This window comes from Arvicanthis niloticus, chromosome 27 (genome assembly GCF_011762505.2).
Source record: "Arvicanthis niloticus isolate mArvNil1 chromosome 27, mArvNil1.pat.X, whole genome shotgun sequence".
Taxonomy (NCBI): Eukaryota; Metazoa; Chordata; class Mammalia; order Rodentia; family Muridae; genus Arvicanthis; species Arvicanthis niloticus.
This window is the reverse complement of record NC_133435.1, coordinates 24,496,001-24,514,422: the sequence shown is the minus strand read 5'-3', so window position 1 is coordinate 24,514,422 and position 18,422 is coordinate 24,496,001. Positions and strand designations below refer to the sequence as shown.

General features: G+C 40.8%; 1 protein-coding gene across 5 annotated transcripts in view; it reads right to left on the bottom strand.

Annotated features, from left to right (window-relative positions):
- Positions 1-2,369: 2,369 nt before the first annotated feature.
- Prkg2 (protein kinase cGMP-dependent 2) overlaps positions 2,370-18,422 on the bottom strand; it is a 103,540-nt gene continuing 87,487 nt past the window's right edge. For 4 of the 5 annotated variants that reach the window (XM_076926428.1, XM_076926430.1, XM_076926431.1 and 1 more), the window contains 5 exons: positions 17,907-18,070; positions 13,671-13,793; positions 12,415-12,477; positions 6,111-6,177; positions 3,842-4,079 (listed from right to left, as the gene is read on the bottom strand). In XM_076926428.1, coding sequence (XP_076782543.1) covers positions 3,984-4,079; positions 6,111-6,177; positions 12,415-12,477; positions 13,671-13,793; positions 17,907-18,070 — 513 coding nt within the window. In that variant the 3' untranslated portion in view covers positions 3,842-3,983. Of the gene's footprint in view, positions 4,080-6,110; positions 6,178-12,414; positions 12,478-13,670; positions 13,794-17,906; positions 18,071-18,422 lie in introns of all 5 variants that reach the window. The other variant, XM_076926429.1, reaches the window with a different exon arrangement.

Sequence of the window (18,422 nt, the reverse complement as noted above, 5' to 3'; positions counted from 1 at the left end):
ATGGCGCGGGCATCCTGTCCTCCCACAAGTAAACAACTAACTACGCAGGTGCAAAAGGCAAAAAGCGCACCAAAGTCACTGCCCATCCCGGGGCGTAATATGGGTAATGAGTGAATAGCCAATCAGAAGTGAACACGCCACTCTAGGGTACGTATAGCAGTGCTTTTTCTGGGCTTGGGGTCTTTCTGCTTCTGCTGATACAAGAATAAAGCCTCTCTGTGGTAACCACCCGAACACCGCCTCACGTGTCTCTTTTGCGGGCGAAGGGGACACAGAGGGGCTCGAAACAGCTATTGTGAGATGAAGCAGCCCATTGGCTGCGGGTTAGATACATCTCTCAGAGTTGGCCTGTGCCTACACTATCCACTGTCTCCTAAAGCAAATGTGTGTAGCAGTGCCCTTTGATCACTTCCCCCATGAGATGCTGTGAGTGTCAAGGGAAGATGGCTTATTTACTTGTTTGAGTGCCTTTAAGCCCTGAAAGAATATACGCAAGGAAATGCACCCAGGGGCCTCCATCCACACCTGAATAGGATTCAGGTGAGAAGATCCTGGATGCTGAGCCTGAGTCTGATGATATATTTATAGAGGCTCCTGGGAAGGTATAGATTTGTTTTGCATAGGGGAGTAATGCAATTATCTGGCCAGAAAATAGACTGTGGCTGTTTTAAGACTTGCTGCATAAGTTTTGAAAACTTTCTTCATTAATAAGTCACATCTATGCAACCCTTCTTCATGTCTGGATGGGCTTACATTCCCATCAATAGAATACAACAGAAGTGATTTTAGACCACTTCCATGAGTTCATAGGGAGTAGTGCAGACTCTGCCTCATTGACTAGAACCTTCTCTTTTGGATTCCAGTGCTGCTTTAGATGTATCTAGCCTAAAGATTCCAAACTGTTGAGGCAGCAAGCATAGGCTAACTGGTGCAGTGTTACGCATTGAGAAGTTCCAGCTCAAGCACTTTGGCTCCCTCTGATGTTCTGGTGCAGACTCCTTACCCTCCATTGCTACCTGTCTAAATTCCTGGCACAAAGGAGCTAGAGAGACAAAATGATGCTTCTTGGTGAGTGTTCTAAGTTCAGGGATAATTTATTAGACATGTACAGCAATGGGCACTCGTCCAGGCAAAAGCATTACAAGTAAATTAGGAATGCAGTAAGTATTTAAGGTCAATATGGGGCTTCAGGAACCATCAGCAGTTGGTGATTGATATAACTGGAGAATCTCATATGACTGAGGCAGTGCATAGAAGTGCTCCTAGTATGGTGTCTGACAGTCAAGATCAGGATGTATTATTAGGTTAAGAAGCACATGCACACATTTTTTTTAAGTGGTTATTCTCAGTGACCTGCTACTACCAGTAATTAGGTCCAATGTTTCAACATTTTTAAACGTATATTTTGAAATGACAGATGAACCAGGAGGTGATTTATTGTTAAAGTCATGCAAATCTAAGCCTCATCCTTTCTTTTCTGGATTTTAACATCTTTCAGATATTAATACTTAGGTAAAAATTAAGAGGAAGCTATAATGACGAAAAGTTGACCCCACATGAGAAAATCTGATGAAGAAAAAAATAGTATATCCTACAAAAGAGAAGTTAGAAATGATTTAATGGTTAAAGTATGATGGCTTTTCACATATAGGGATAACCTCCCATTCTTGTGTGTGTATCTTTAACTCATAACTTTTAAATGAAGGTAAGTTCAGTAGATCACTTCATTTTGGTGATGATTAATGCTTTTTATACACCAAAGTTTCATCAACTATCATTACTGCAGACTTAATTTCACTCAGAATTTTGCACACAGACGCCATTGACACACATGGTTCAGAACTAAAGAGTTATTAAGGCCGCTTTAATTTCAACAGAGATAGTAACAGTAGCTCTCATCTATGCAGCAAGGACCATTTCACAGATACCAGGTAAGGATCTGTCTGTAGATACAGCTTTACCTTGCCTTTGTTCTACAAGTGAGAAGCTAGTACCCAAAGGCAAATCATGTTCCCAAGGTCACTGAGATAGAAATCAAGTTGAGATTAAATGATAATTCAGTCACACACCCTCATCTTAATAAAGGAAACACATTAAATCATGTGTGGGCATTATATATGATATGGCCACTCACAGAAAAAATTAACCTCTAAGGTGTGTTTTAACTCTATACACGTAGGCTTTTCTTTTCAATTACAATAATGGAACACTCTTGAGAAAATCGTTGTTACTATTACTGTACAGTTCTAATGGCCATCCAATGTATCCATTTTCTACCTGCATATGTTGGTAATTATAAAATATATACATGGAAAAGCAGATAGTACATAGAAATCAAATGCAAATAAGATATTTTTAGACTTTAGAAATTCTTTAAGCATATTATATTAATCCTATTAAAAACAGCTTTTCTATATACAGTACATAATCTTTAAAAATCTACCCCAAGAAACAAAACTCTTTGGTTCAGCAAAGGACTCTAAATATGTAAATATAATTTCTTAAGGATGCACTTTCTTATTCTGGGCTTTGCTTATCTGGCTTCAGTCTTCAGGAGACAGACAGCTGACTTTCTCTAAAGAATGAAAATATGTCTGGAATGGATGGTTTGCTTTTCACATAGAATATATCATATGAAAATACAATCAGAAGCTTAAACGATACAGGAATTGGGATATCATCTCTCCTCCTCCAGATTAAGAAGATACAGGGACATCTGCCATCATTTGGGAAGGAAGGGAGGAAGTGGAACACCTACAAACACCAGGAAAGCCCTCAGGGACAGGTGTGCAGTGCACTGGAAGCTCTCCTCATCGATTTCAGTTTGGAAGATTGCCAAGAGGAAACAGGAAGAGGCCAGATTCTGGGTGTTCCTTTTTCTTCTAAAATCTCATCACATCACTAGTAGCCTGGGCTATAATTATATACATGACTCAATTGCCTCCTTTGAGCAAAGCTATTACCTCTACAGTGATTAAAAATCTCAACATTTGCCAATGGGCTTCTCATTAAAAATCATGCATGGTTTGGGCTTACTAATCGCAGTAATCATAGGACTGAACAAAACATCTCAGAGTTTGAAAGAGTCAGCAACTTGAGCTATCAGGGTTTGCTATGCTTTGTCTTTGGTGGGAAGGAAATGTCCTTAGTGTTTCATCCACCGAGTTGTCTACTTTGGTAGTGGAAATATATATATATATAGACATAAGATAAAACCTTCCCAAAGGCCCATCATTTAGCCACACTTTCCAGACTATTTTTTACAAAGTTTTTGATAAATCTCTGCACTATCACAACTGGCCAAAGAAAAGGGAATGCTTTTTTTTCTAAGTTATTAAAAATGATATACTTATCTGATTTGATTGACTGGCCTTCTTTAGTAACTGGCACCACTCACTAATATCCAAAGTTTCCCTTTTCCTTGATAACGTCAAAAAATATATTAGTGTATTTGTAAGCTGAAAGATAATAAAACTCACGGTCTTCTATTGACTATCTAAGATGTCTGAAAACCATGATTTGTGGATGTCGCTATATCCCTGGTGTCTGTTAAGCTCTGGAGATATTCTTCTAAAGCTGCTCAGTAGTCTTCCTTCTATCTGAATAACTTAGGTGCTCAAGGACAAAAGCCATATTTATTTTATTAGGATTCTAGGCATGAGAGTATGATTTGGAGGGAGCAGCAAATTTCAGAGAAAACTATGTTATGCCAACAAAAATGGACCAGACCACAGAAATGGAAAGGGACAACTTTTGATCTCTGAGACAAGTACAGAATGGAATACAAGAATAATTCACAGCATCTAAAGGAGATGTTCTCATTCAGAACCACATCCAGCCACTCTCCTTCCCTGTTTATCAGGGTTTTCTTTTCCATAATTGTCTTCCAGGAGCGCTAACAATGCTTTGAAGAGAGGAATAATCAGCTTTGTGTCACTGTTCCTCACAGTCCTCTTCCGGGGCACAGCGGCGTTTTTCTCCTGTCAGAAGTCTTTATCCCAGCCTGACATTTCATCCGGAGGCACCCCCTTTTCAGGGGGATACTTATCAAAGTAGCTGTGATCTATGGGGCCACTGAGCTAATGGAGAAAGGAGAGAACAAAGGTGAGGACAGGAGTGACCAAGCATGGCAGTACATCCAGGTGAAGCTTGGATGTACCCGAGTGCTGACCTTACACTGGAGACTACTACATATATTACATTGTTATTACATATTACATGCTACATGTTACACATTACATGTTACATGTTAAATATTACAAATTACATATTACACATTACATAGAAAAGACACGATCTGCATCGTGTCACACACAGTCTCAGCAACGTGAGATCATCTCATTAGAATCAAGTGATTTTATCATTGGTTACATTCATCAGGAGCTGTGCAGCATGAGGAATTATATTCTAAAGAAAAGGTGAAATAAATACTATCTACCTTCCTGTATCAAATTAAGAAATGGTTTTAAAACACATATTTTTAAATATTAAAATTTATCAGAGTTCCTCTTGCATTTAAATTTCTTGCCAGATTTTAACAGTTACACTATCCCTGTAAAGTATGCAAAATAGTGAACAAATAGACAATCCTAAATCTTGGCAGCATTGAAACGTCACTAGGAAAGTTAAATGACAGTATTACACTATTTTGTAGCTATAGTTTGAAATTCTTTACTTAAAACAAATTACAGAGCACCTAATTAAACAAACAGATTTTTCAAAAGCATTGATGATGCTATCGTGATTTACTGTGGGTTACTGGGCGTTTGTGGGCACCTCCTGGGATTGTCACGATTGTGGCTAGTGGTGTCATATTGGACAACATAGGTTGAGAGAAAGTGGAATACCACATGACTCAGGAGAAGTGTGTCAAGAACTAGTAGGTCATCGTTCTACCAAATTTATGTGTGCTGTCTGAAGGAATCATGGCAGTCCTGTGCCTTCCATGCACATTTGTACATCAAAGGTTTTCACCAAAGATAAACAGTTATGGATAAATTTCTAGTCTGATATAGTCACATAAAATAAAACGCAACCTTCCCTAATTTCTCAGAATATACTAACTATAATTTAAATAGCATACAAGATTTAAAATCTATTGATCATTTAAAGCATGTACGCACACACATATATACACACACTACGGTGCACAGCTTCTCATGCACATACACACACACACTACAGTGCACAGCTTCTCATGTAAACACACACATACTACAGTGCACAGCTTCTCATGTAAACACATACTACAGTGCACAGCTTCTCATGTAAACACATACTACAGTGCACAGCTTCTCATGCACACACACTACAGTACGCAGCTTCTCACACGCACACACACACTACAGTGCACAGCTTCTCATGCACATATACACACACACTACGGTGCACAGCTTCTCATGCACATATACACACACACTACGGTGCACAGCTTCTCATGCACATATACACACACACTACAGTACGCAGCTTCTCACACGCACACACACACTACAGTGCACAGCTTCTCATGTAAACACACACTACAGTGCACAGCTTCTTATGCACACACTACAGTGCACAGCTTCTTATGTACACACACACACTACAGTGCGCAGCTTCTCATGTAAACACACACACTACAGTGCACAGCTTCTCACACGCACGCACGCGCGCGCACACACACACACTACATTGCACAGCTTCTCATGCACACACTACAGTGCACAGCTTCACACACACACACACACACACACTACAGTGCACAGCTTCACACACACACACACACACTACAGTGCATAGCTTCTTATGCACACACTACAGTGCACAGCTTCACACACACACACACACACTACAGTGCACAGCTTCTTATGCAGGAACTGGGTCTTCATGCTCATGTGTTAAGCACTTTTCCACTGAGCCTGCTCTCCAGACCCAACCATACTAATTTAACTTTCTAGATCACAATTAGCAGGGCAAACTCACCTAATGAGAAGTACTTTTTAAAAAAATCTCTTATGTACATGCTCTCTCTCCTTTCCTCCCTCCTGCCTCTTACCCCCCTTCAAAATTTGCTTTTAAAAATTAGTTCCTAGAAACTAATTGAGGGAGTGTTCTAGCAAATACCATACCTCTCTTCGTAAAGGTGATGGAAGGCTCCGTGCTTTCAGCCCCTCCCAATTAAAACCATTTAACCACCTAAAATGAGAAAAATATGGAGGATATTACTCACATAATCCATGATCAGCATGCTGGAGTATATCTGTTGATCCATTATGCCGTTCCCTACCTCCAAAAGTGCGGCTGTAAGAGCTGAAGTTAACAGGGAAGGATGCCTTGACCCATTTCATATTCAACCCACGACTACTGGGCATTCACATTGCCCAGCAATATTTCCCTGTGGCACTTAGGCTCAGAACATATAGTGTAGCACCTCCTCAGACTTTCATAACTTTATGCCTATCTGTATAAGATTTATTTATTTTATGGGTACAAGTATTCTTTTCTGCCTGCACGCGTGCAGACTTGTGCAGACATGCACCCTCTCTTGAGCATATCCGGCTCAGAAAAGGGTGTCAACTTCCTTTGAACCAAAGTTATAGATGGTTGTGAGCTACTGTGTGGGTGCTGGGCACTGAATCCAGGTCCTCGGCAAGAGCAACAAGTTCTCTTTACCGTAGAGCTATCTAGTCCCAGTGGATCTCAACCTTCCTAGCGCTGCAACCCTTTCACACAGTCCCTCATGTTGTGGTGACTCGCAACCATAAAATTACTGTGCTATCTCTTGACTGTAATTTTGCTACTGTTATGAATCATAATGTCAATATCTGTGTTTTCTGATGGTCTTAGGCAATTGTAAAAATGTTGCTCAACCCCAAGAGTATTGTGAGCCATAGATTGAGAGTCACTGCTTTAGACCCTACCCTTGAGTCTTAATTCACTGAGAGGTAATGAGGCGAAATAAAACCACAACAGAACAAAACTCCAAAGGCCCATAAAAAAAAAAAATGACTCCTGTTCCATCTTCAGCCCATTTGCACCCCATCCCTGCATCACCTTTTCTCCTGAACTACGAATGGGCTTCCTTATCTTCTCCCTAACGCCAGTGTCTCTGCTACATGCTTGATGACATCATCTCTGGTTATTGCTGTGGTTCTTCTGTCCTGCACTGTCACTGCTTGGTTATCATACAGAAACGGCTTCATTCTTACACCAACAAAACACATCCTTTGACCTAACTTCCTCTCCAAGTCTCTTCAGTCTGCTTCTCTACTTAGCTTTAGAGAAACAACGGCCCCAGGAGTGTTTTTAACCAGTCCATCCAACCACTTTCTCCTGAGTACTCTGCAGTCAGTTCCGGTTTCCTTCCTCTAGCTCCTCCAGCACCTACACAGTCCCAATAGCACAGTGCGCTACAGTGAGTGATGTGTGGGGATACCGAGTCAAGCTGACAGCTGGAATTTCTTTTATTCACATCTATATCATTAATGTAAGCGGGTGAGTCTGGTCTTTAGCATACGTGTCATAGCAGACCTCGGGAGGCCTCCCTTCTCCTGGAGACCCGTCTCTTGGAATCTTACAAAGAATATGGAGCAAGGCAAGTCTCTACCTATTGATCATTACTTATTAGACTATTGATGTCAATTTAGCCAGGCAGCAAACATGTATGGAAAGACAACTTGTCCCAAGTATGAAAATATATATAATATTTTTATTTTGGTAACGCGGTAGACAAAATAAGTAAATATCACAAATGCTTGACTTAAATTTAGACACTAGTAAGTGCCAGGAAGATGGAAGACAGCAGAGTGGTAGGTGGTATTGGGATGGGGCGAACTTGGAAGGATTGCTTCCCACTGGGAGTGGTATTTAAAGGATGAAGAGAAGAGAGAAGCCATGCAGAATTCTGAGCAAGGACCTCCCAGATGGAAGAGGCAGGAGTCGGCTGAGGTACACAGTGTAAAGGAGGGAGGAAGAAAAAGATACCCAGGGGCTGGAAAGATCATGAGGTTCGGAGGTGGTGAGTAACTGCAAGGAACAGTGCAATGGAGCATTTGTCCGTATGAAGCTCATGGTGATTGTAACAGCATACAGAAGAGCTTCGAGAGCTGAAACCAGACAACATCCAGCATGGCAGAGGGAGAGAGGGAAGGAGGGAGGGAGGGAGGGAGAGAGGGAGGGAGGGAGGGAGGGAAGCAAAAACCCCATTAGCTGAGGCGGTATTGTTAATACTAGTGATTACTGTTGTTCTAATGAAGAAAATAGTCTTGCATTTCTTAGAGGGTTCGCTGCAGCTTCACTAACAGCAACATTTGCTTGGGGTGAGTGACCATTCACTTAATCCCAGTGTTCTGAGACATGCATCACATGCGATGCAGGAGACAGGCTGCGGTTGTATGCAGTGCAAGTGCCGCACACACTGGTATGTGAACAATATTCAGCAGAGCTGCGCTGACATGGACAGAACAGAAATTGCTTTCAGGAGATTTATAGGCACTGTTCTCAAATGTTATGGTAAGGGGTTTGGTTTAATACTCCTGTCAGGAATCATAATTACATCCACCCAGGTTCACCAGCCTTTCTTTGCCTTTGGAAGAAAAGACTGATGCCTTGTTTCCAGGTTAGCCAATAAACAAGGGAGGAAAGATGACTGAATAAAGGATGCACAATTGGGCATGTTTATAGAGTGATGTCATGCCTAGGCATGCTTTTATTTTAATGCAAAGCTAGAATGAAAAGTTTCCTTTAAAAATGAATTTTGTTTTACAGAGGAGTATGAAAATCTAATACAAAGAGATTTTGAGAAATATTTACTTTATTATTTTAAAGTGAGGTGTGTGTGTGTATGGAAGGGTGTGGGTGTGTGTGTGCACCTAATGAGGAGGCCAGAAAAGGGGGTCGGATGCCTTGGAACAGGTCTTAGAGGTGGTTATGTGCTGTTGACATAGGTGTTGGGGACTGAACTCATGACCTCTGCAAGAGTGGTTTGTATTCTCAACCACTCCAGCCCCTAAAAGAATGCTGGTTTTACATTTTAAGAATATACTGGGTAGTAAGAAAGTTATAGACTTGGGAGATTTGTATAAAGTTTAAAAAGCTTTTTATCTGGAACAGTGTTTCTCAACCTTCCTAATGCTGTGACCCTTTAATACTGTTCCTCATGTTGTGGTGACCTCCCCCCACCATACAATTATTTTCGTTGCTACTTCATAAATGTAATTTTGCACTGTTGTGAATCATAAGGTAAATATCTGGCATTGAGGATATCTGATTTGCAATCTTTATGGGGGTCATGATCCAAGGTGGAGAACTGCTGATCTAGACTGATACACAAAGACACACACACACACACACACACACACACACACACACACACACCTGAGCTTATCCACTAGCTTGGTAGCTTGGGAAAAAGTTCCAGGAAAAGAGAAAATTAGGATGAAATTATGTTTTCCAGTTCAGAGAATGCCATGCAATCTGTTGTATCTTGCCAACTGTCCCCTGAACTCTGTCCCTGACGCTGTGTGTGGCAGAAGGAAGCCTCCTTATTACAGAGAATGGACCAATCAATCTTGCTGGAAGGAAAAGCCATAGTACATCAATTTGCTTGTGCATCCCACCATAGTCTGCCTGGTAAGTTTGGATGAGCTTCCGGTAAAGGAGAAGATAAGGCTGGAGCTTCTCAGCATTTATGGTCACTTCTGTCTTTCAGCCACCCCTAAGCAAAGCTTGACAACTCCTTAATGAGAACATGGGGGACAACAGAATAAGAATCACTTTAATTGGTGGGACACTTGTCAATATGAACAGTATGCTTATATGTCATTTTATAATGAGAATAGAAGCTGGTAACAAGAATGGGGTGCAAGGAGAAGACAGATTGAATTTTAAGACAAATAATGAGCTTTTATCTAGAACAGTGTTTCTCAACCTTTAATTGAAGGCAACTCAAAGGATGACAAAGAATAAAGTATTACAAGCACTTTAATGTCTATGAAGTTCCAAATAACTCCGTCTTCTGTCTCCCTCTGTGATGTCTCTCTCCCTCCCTCCTTTTCTTTTTAATTCACCCTGTGGGGAAGCATGGTTTCCCAATGGTGAACACATGGCTTTGTTGCAAGGGAGATCATGAATTCATACAGCAAGACTGGCATCTTAAGATTTATTTATTTATTTTGTTCATTTTGCAGCTGCAGTTAAAGAGAACAAATCATAGCCACATGCCTCCTGTTGTGTCCTGGCTGCTGATGGTCCTTTAATTCCTCAGTAAAAAAAAAAAAAACACCAGCAGAGTTTGGGAGTGGGGGGGAGGGGGAAGTTTGGGGGCAATGCATGTGTTTAGTATGCATGGAACTCCAGATTTTACCCTGATTCCCAGCACAAGTGCACAGACATATCAGCCCTCAATCTGACATGAATAAAGCCTTAGAGAGGTTCTCATTTTTGAAAGTGAACACGTGAGCATACCTAAAGGCTTACAATAACAAAATTCTCACATTTATATGTGGACCATCAAGAGAGAGCCACAAGTGATATTTTCTGTCTGTAGATTATAAGCAAGATGGAAGAAACATCCTGAAAATTCTAGGACTTGTCAAAGACTGATTTAAACCCCATAAATCTTAAAGGTTCAAAGTGCCACATTTGAATATTTAATCAAATTAGAGGGGATGTCAAGGAAGTTATCAGGGGTCTAAAAGCTATTAAAGGGGAATGCTGGATCACCATGAGATGACTCCGAATTGTGGGTCTGTGCAAATCAATGGACTCCAACAGAAAAGTCAATTGAGGTTTCAGAGCTTAGAGAATCATTCAAGGGAAGCTATATTTTAAACAAATATGTAGTATTAGTTAAAACTGAAATAGAATAGGGATGACTTACAATATATCACACACTGACAAAAACTGAAGTAATTTAAAGATATATTAAGTAAAAAGGATTTAACAACTTAAAACTATCAAACATTGTAAGTAATACCACAGTCAACTGCTCTCCTGGTCTTGGGTGCTGTGGTTCACAGCCACAGCCTGGCATCTTTATTCATCACTCGCTGCAGGAAAGGTTTTAAGGAGTCAGGGTATGGCTTCAATGGGGGAGCTGTTTAGACATGAACAGGCTTTAAGGACTCTAGTACTGGACTCCTGCCTCATGGTATAGCCAAGGACTAGAGCTGCAGGGCTTGAATTACTTTTAAATGACCTGAGTCATTTCTCTGCCCTGGAGATGTGACCTCCTGAACTGTTCAGAAAGCCATTAACACTATCTCAAACAGGATCCAGAAGCCTCAAACCTTGTAAGATTGCTAGCTAGCGGGAGCCTTGGCAACCCATTGCCCTTCCTGTAAGATCGAACCCAAGAGAGCTTGTCAATCTGGACAAGAAAACATCCCTCAGGAAAGCTGTCTGTTCATGGGACTTAGGAAATAATCATAGAGCTTACCTACACAGGCAGAAGCAATGATCCTGCTGGCCACTCTCTGCTTTCACAGTGACATGAGATGCTCTGCTCTGCACAGGTCCCTTTGGCCACTGCACACTCATCCCTTGATGTCCCATTTCACTCGGTGATAATTTTTCCCTATCATTTACACTACACTTTGTCTCTTGCGAATTCTTTTAATGGAGTTGTAAGGATTGAGGGAGAACAAGATCCTGTCATAGTTCCTACTAAATACATCCCCTTTCCAGAACCATAAAGTACAAACTCAGTAGTCAGTGATATTTAATAATGGCTTAAGCTATCATTCTCTTCTACATCGCTTCATGAATTATACCCCTGCTCTATTTACAAATTCCAAGCCAAAAATATAATTTAATTCCCTTACAGAAGCCAAGATAATAATAATAAATAATAATAACAACAACAATAACAACAACAGTGGATGAAAAACTTTCTGTGACTGAATGCTGTGATTTTGTAGCTTTTAAAATAACTTTGCTCATTCTTGACATGCATTTCCAGTATTAAGGAAAGCATATTAAGACCTATTTGGGCAACTATAACTAGCAAACTACACAAAGAAAAACTTTACCCTTGAAACACCTGAAAGTGGAAAGCCTGTAACTGAGCATGGTGGTCTCCTGAGAGAACCTGTCATGGTCATCTCATATACTGGTGGCCTATATGTCAGCTTGATGCCAGATAGGGTCAGTTGGGAAGAGGGAACCTCAACTGAGAAAATGCTCCCCACCAGATTAGCCTATGGGCAAGCCAGAAGGCAGCACTCGTCCAAGGCCTCTGCGTCAGCGCCTGCCTCCAGGTTGCTACCTAGAGTTCCCTGGATGATAGACTACAATCTGTAAGATGAAATAAGTCCCTTCTTCCTGAGGTTTCTTTTGGCCATGGTGTTTATCACAGCAAAAGAAACCCTATCTAAGACACCTGGTTACTCTATGTATTTCTGTGCTTATCTCAGCAACAAAGGAAATCAGTACCTGTGTTTCTTAATGTCATTGATTCCATTCTTCAAATTCCCCAGCCTTTCTGTTGGGTTTTGCCTAAAATAATTAACAGAAGAAGTTTATAATAAGAATACATGAGAAGTTTTAGATAAAAGAGTAGTGCTTGTGTTTAAATTCATTCACTCAATAACTTTCATCAGAGCCTACTGCAGGCCAGCCACTTGACCACAAGGAAAAAACAGTCATGGCCCTCCATGGAGGAGCCATGGCTGATTACACCTGTCAGTTCTTTACATGAGCCCTGGATAGACTTTGAATTATTACTAGCTTGTAAACTTCGTTGCAAGCGCTGCTGAGAAAACTGGGAAATGTGTTAGAGTTTCATTTACGTCTAAGCTACAATCTTAGAAGTGTGTAGGTATTCTTATTTTCAATTCCCAAACGAGGTTTGATGTTCTACATTTGCTAACTTTGAACCCTTTAAAAACATCTCCAGAGGTGGGGCAGGGATGCAGCAGTGCCTTGGAATTTAAGCAAAACAAAGCTCTGGAAGTCTCCAACATTTCCCTGAAAAATGATATAAGCCAAAGGCTATATCATTTAATTTAAAAGAAGACTGGAAGTACAATTTCTTAAAGATGATTAAGGGGCTGGAGAGATAGCTCAGTGGGTGAGAACACTGACTTTTCTTCCGGAGGACTCAAATTCAAGTCCCAGCACCCACAGAGCAGCTCAAAACTGTCTCTAACTCCAGCCCCAGGAGACACAATGTCCTCTTTTGACTTCTGTGGGTGTGCATATGATACATAGACATTCATGCAAGTAAAATATACATATACACAAAATAAAAATAAATAAAATCTTTTCTTAAAAACTGTTTAAAAAACAAAAAGAAAAGAAGAATACTAGGGAGCTAGAGACATGCCCCTTCTCAGTGGTTAGGGGAATGTGCTGCTTTTTCAGGGGACCTGTACTGGATCCCCAGCACCCACACGACAGCCCAGCACCCACACGATAGCTCACAACTGTCTATAAAACTCCAATTCCAGATATGGTGACATTTCCTCGCCTCCAAAGGCACAGGCATGCACCTGTGCACAAACACACATGCAACATTTTTTCAAAAATATTTTTTAACTTAAAAACTTTTTTCAGTTACAACAGCAACATAAGATGTTCAAATAGTGAATGTGCAAACCTAATTGTGAAGCATCTACACACTGCACAAGGAGCAAGCAGAAACCTTCACACTTCCTCCGCTGGGAGGTGTCGCCCATGGTCATTCTCACCTGCAAAGCCTCCGGATCAAATCCTCAGGTCGCCTTGTTATCTTTCTGGGAAAATCCATCTTCTCGATTCCTTTGAGAATCAAATTGTATGTCATCATTTGGTCTATGCCAGAGAAAGGAGGGCTGGAGAAGACACAAAATAAGACATACTTTAGCAAGAGTCTGGGAGGCTTCTGGAACAGACCCCTCTTTTCCTACTTCTCTTTCTGCTCCATTCTGTTCTCCAATCCCCTCCTCCCTCCTTAGTTACTTTACAACAAATTGGGGCATATTATGGAAAGCCTTCAACCAGTTTCCCATTGCTTGAATGATACTCACAAATAATTCCTAAAAAAAGGTGGTTGAAAAAGTGAGATAGGGAGGGTGGGTGTGATTTCCTTGTGTGTGTGTGAGTGTGTGTGTGTGTATAAGAAGGCAAGTATGAAAAACTTCCTCTCTAAGGTGACAAAGAAATCTGAGTGGACACAGGGAGCAGATGAGACAGAGTTGTTTGTGGTCACGGAGTTCTGAGACAGGAAGTGCGAAGGAATGTGTCAGGAGTGGGCAGGCGTGGGCAGTACATGGTGGAATGAGTAAGCTTCAAGGGATGTGAGAGATTACCACAGCATCCTAAGTTTCCCGTGGGCTACAGTAAGGATCTGAGTCAGTGGTAGAACTTACAGCAACTCTAGTCGTCTGTTTTTAATCCAAGAAATTAAGTCCAGTATGGGGTAAAGCTGGCAGGCTGGTGGTAGGAAGTTGTGCTGAAGACACTGAAACAGACATGGCTCTATCTAGTCCGTGGATTATACCAATTATGTCTCTTTACCAGATTTGTATGTTGAAACCATACTCTTGAAGTGACTGTACATGGGATTTTATAAAGCTAATTAGGTTGAGAGTGGGGCCATGTACAGTCACTTCAAGAGTCTGGCAGCTGGCCATCTCTTTCCTAGTGAGGATCCCATAAGAAGTCTACAATTAAGAAGAGAGTCCTCACTAGAGCCCAACTCTCTGCTGAGGCTTCCAGCCTCCAAAACTGAGAAGAAGAAGAGAAAAAAAAAGGCCACCAGCTTATAGAGTTTTGTGATATAGCCTGGGGTAAGACTAATGATAAAGCTAACAGGATTTGCCAACATAGTGAATGTGGTGGGGAAGAGTGAGAAGGATTTCAAGAATGATGCTTAGCCACAGTGCCCACAGAATTGAACGACTGCCTCTAAGAGAGACAAGCTAGGGGAGAAGCAAGTGCTGTAATTTGGGTCTAGGGTATCCCTCAGAGGCCAGATCCCTAAGCTGTATCATAATGGAGAAATAAAGGGAACTTTTGGGAATGAGGCTGGGGAAAAAAAAAAAAAAAGGCCACTGGAGAGATGACCTTGACCGGAATATTAGGATGCTCATCTCTTCCTCTTTGTGTTCTAGCCACCGAATAGTGACAGACCTCCTTTGTCACATGCTCTGTCATACTGTGGCATGTTCCCAAATCTACAGGGTCAGTGAGCCATAGATTGAAACTAGGAACCAGAATAAACCTTTTCTTACTCGTAAGAGACCCTGAGTATTCTGTCACAGCAATGAAAAGCCATTGCTAGTTAGTCCCAGGATCACAGCTATGTTCCGGAACCACATGGAACTGACAGGCAGGCCATTGGGTTTATGGGCCTAGCATTGAGGAAAAACACTAAGGAAGTATGACTTGTTCCATCTCATAAGGTTTATGGATGTAGGACCTGAGGATATGACCCAATGAGTGTTAGGTGGAAGAGAGGCCAAGGACTGACCGGTCCAATGTGAAACTATCAGGAAAACTGAGGAAACTCAGAAATGAATACCGAGAAGGAACTATGAGTGCAGGATGAGGGAGAAGCGGGTCTTGTAAAGTACCAGAGAGAATATTTCAAAGAATATTCTGCTGGGTAAAGTGTGGTTGAGATGTAGCCACCAAGCTGGGTAACATTTTAACTCATATATCACTTTGATTTCTAAAACATTTTTGTGTTCAGTCTAGTACACCATTTCATTGAAATTTTGAAAACTAAACATGATCTAACCACTCTCTTGTCTAGCAACCATGCCTGTGCTATTTAGAAACCAACTGTCCTCACCTTTGGCACAATAAAATAATAAAGCCTTAAAGCAAAGGTAATACATTGAGTTTCCAGTAACCTATGCTTCCCCTGTGAAGATGAAGCCGGAGGCAACGCCATTGGTTTGGCATCTTCGGTATACACAGATGCATACGTGCATCAGCATATTTACAGCCGTGTTGTTATTTTCATGGTGTTCTTTCCCTGATATCCTGAATACTGAATCAGGAGATTGAAAATGGAGTTTTCTTCTGCCCTGAAAATGTCTGGCTAAATAACTTCTTTATGATGGTTCGAGGCCCCCTTACCAATTCCAAGCTTCTGTGCCTTCTCTCCCTCTGTTATTTCCCCAATTTATTTTGCTGATCTGCATGACAGATTTCCCAGGGTCACAAAGATTTTCCAGAAGCTCCAAGAACCACCATGCCAGTACCTTTCCCCTAGAAATCTCTAAGATGAGGAAAAAGAAATATTGGAAACAACCTGGGGTTCTCCACACCTTAGAAAATTTGTCCTTCTCAGTGACTACCTGAAAAATTCCATGCTTCAATCTAAATCTTAAATAATGACTATTTGAACATGGTTGTAGATAATGAATAGTGATTCAGATAAAATACAGATTTTCACATCTGTTTCCCCAGCGTGTGTGGACAAAGATGTGATCCATGGGGGTTTTTAACATTTTTATTTAATATTGAGGCTTACAGTACTTAAGACAATTAAGAAGAACACAGCTCAGTGGGAGACTTCGTCTTTAGAATGTGTAAAGCCCAAATAGGTTTAGGTCCTTACTGTTGCAAAAAAAGAAAGTTCGAGAAGATTCTATGAAATTGCTTTTTCACGTGGATGTCGATGTTTACTTCCCTGCTAATGGATCCATCTCAGCACTGATTACACAATTCTTAGTGCAAATGTCTCTAGAACTAATGTTGACTACAGTTGGCTATAAAGGGTCATAAATCATGCGTGTGTCATGGAAAGTACGTCACAGACAGAGCCAGGAGACCTGGAATCAAGTTACTGATCTCAGGAAGATAGCTTTGTGACCTACTTGTCTAACTTGTAAAATTTAAATCATAAAATAATCAAAAACATTTGAATCATAAAATAATAATAAAAATTCCTACCTTATCTTCCTCATGTGTGTTTGAAAACTAAACTAGGTTATGAGTATACGTGCTTGGTAAGCAGTGAAACATTTTATGAATGTGGACTATCTTGTATTGCATGTACGTGTGTGTGTGTGTGTGTGTGTGTGTGTGTGTGTGTGTGTATTTGTGAATGAACATGACACTGTACTCTGTTAAATATTTAGGACTGCAGATTTATTAGTCCCAGTGTTTTATCTATTTGAGGATGACAAGCCACTCTTTTTTTAGTGGATATTTTATTTACATTTCAGAAGTAATTCTCTTTCCCAGGAATCCTCTATCCCACCCCCATCCTGCTTCTATGAGGATATGCTCCCACCCACCCTCCCACTCTCACTCCCCACCCATGATTTCCCCTACACTGGGGTGTCCAGCCTTAACTGGACCAAGGACTTCCTCTCCCACCTATGCCTGACACTGTCATCCTCCCCTACATATATAGCTGGGGCCATGGGACAAGCCACTCTTAACGGATAAAACCCATGCTGTGTCCTGGTTCTGTTCATTAGTACCTTGTAAAGGAGTTGTCAGGGGATTTGAATTTTAAATTCAGCACTGAAGCTTTCTTTTAGCATTTGTGGTTAATGACATCTGGGGAAGATGGCAGACTCTAGCTCAATTTAGTTTGATTGATCAATGAGTTTTACTGAGCTAGGAAAACAGCTTCTATCATTTGTTTAAAAAGAAAGAAATTCTAACAAATCCAAAGTTTTCATTGTTTCTATTTCTGGATCATGGAAACTTCCACATACCGAATGTGTTTCTGTAACAATGAAACCTGCCACTTTAGGTAAACTGTAAGAATTCTATACTCCTTTGCTTTAGCTTTCTGAATCCTTTCTATTTTAAACTTCCTTTTCAAGCCCTGTGTTTGAAGCAGTATGAAGAGGAAAAAACAACATTCTTAAAAATATTTTTAGGTAATTACACTTTAAATTTTGTATTTTTTATCATTATTATTTTGCTCTGAAGATGAAGCTAGGAGAGACTAGACTGAGCTGCAGGCTCACACTTACTTGCCCGTTAGGAGCTCATAGACTAGAATTCCCAGAGACCAGAAATCCACACTGAAGTCATGTCCTTTGTTAAGAATGACCTCAGGGGCCACATACTCTGGGGTCCCACAGAATGTCCACGTTTTTTGCCCAGAGCCGATCTTCTTAGCGAATCCAAAGTCAACCTAAGAGAAGACATCAAAGAAAATTGAAGATGCTGTAAAACTTGTGCTGCTTTTACGTTTCTGCCAACTTGTATGAGCTTTTATACAAGCCCAAACTTTCCTTCAAAACACAACACACACGCACACACACACACACACAAACACACACTCATATACACATGCACACACCTGTGCACACATGCCACATACACAAACATTCATACCATACGTACAAGCACACACACAAGCATGCACACACAGATACACGCACATACACCATCTCAGATATTCCTTTGTAGATCAGGTTGCTGAGAAAAAGTCCATCATATGTACCACATTACTCTCGAAGATGATTCAAAATTCATTCTTATGC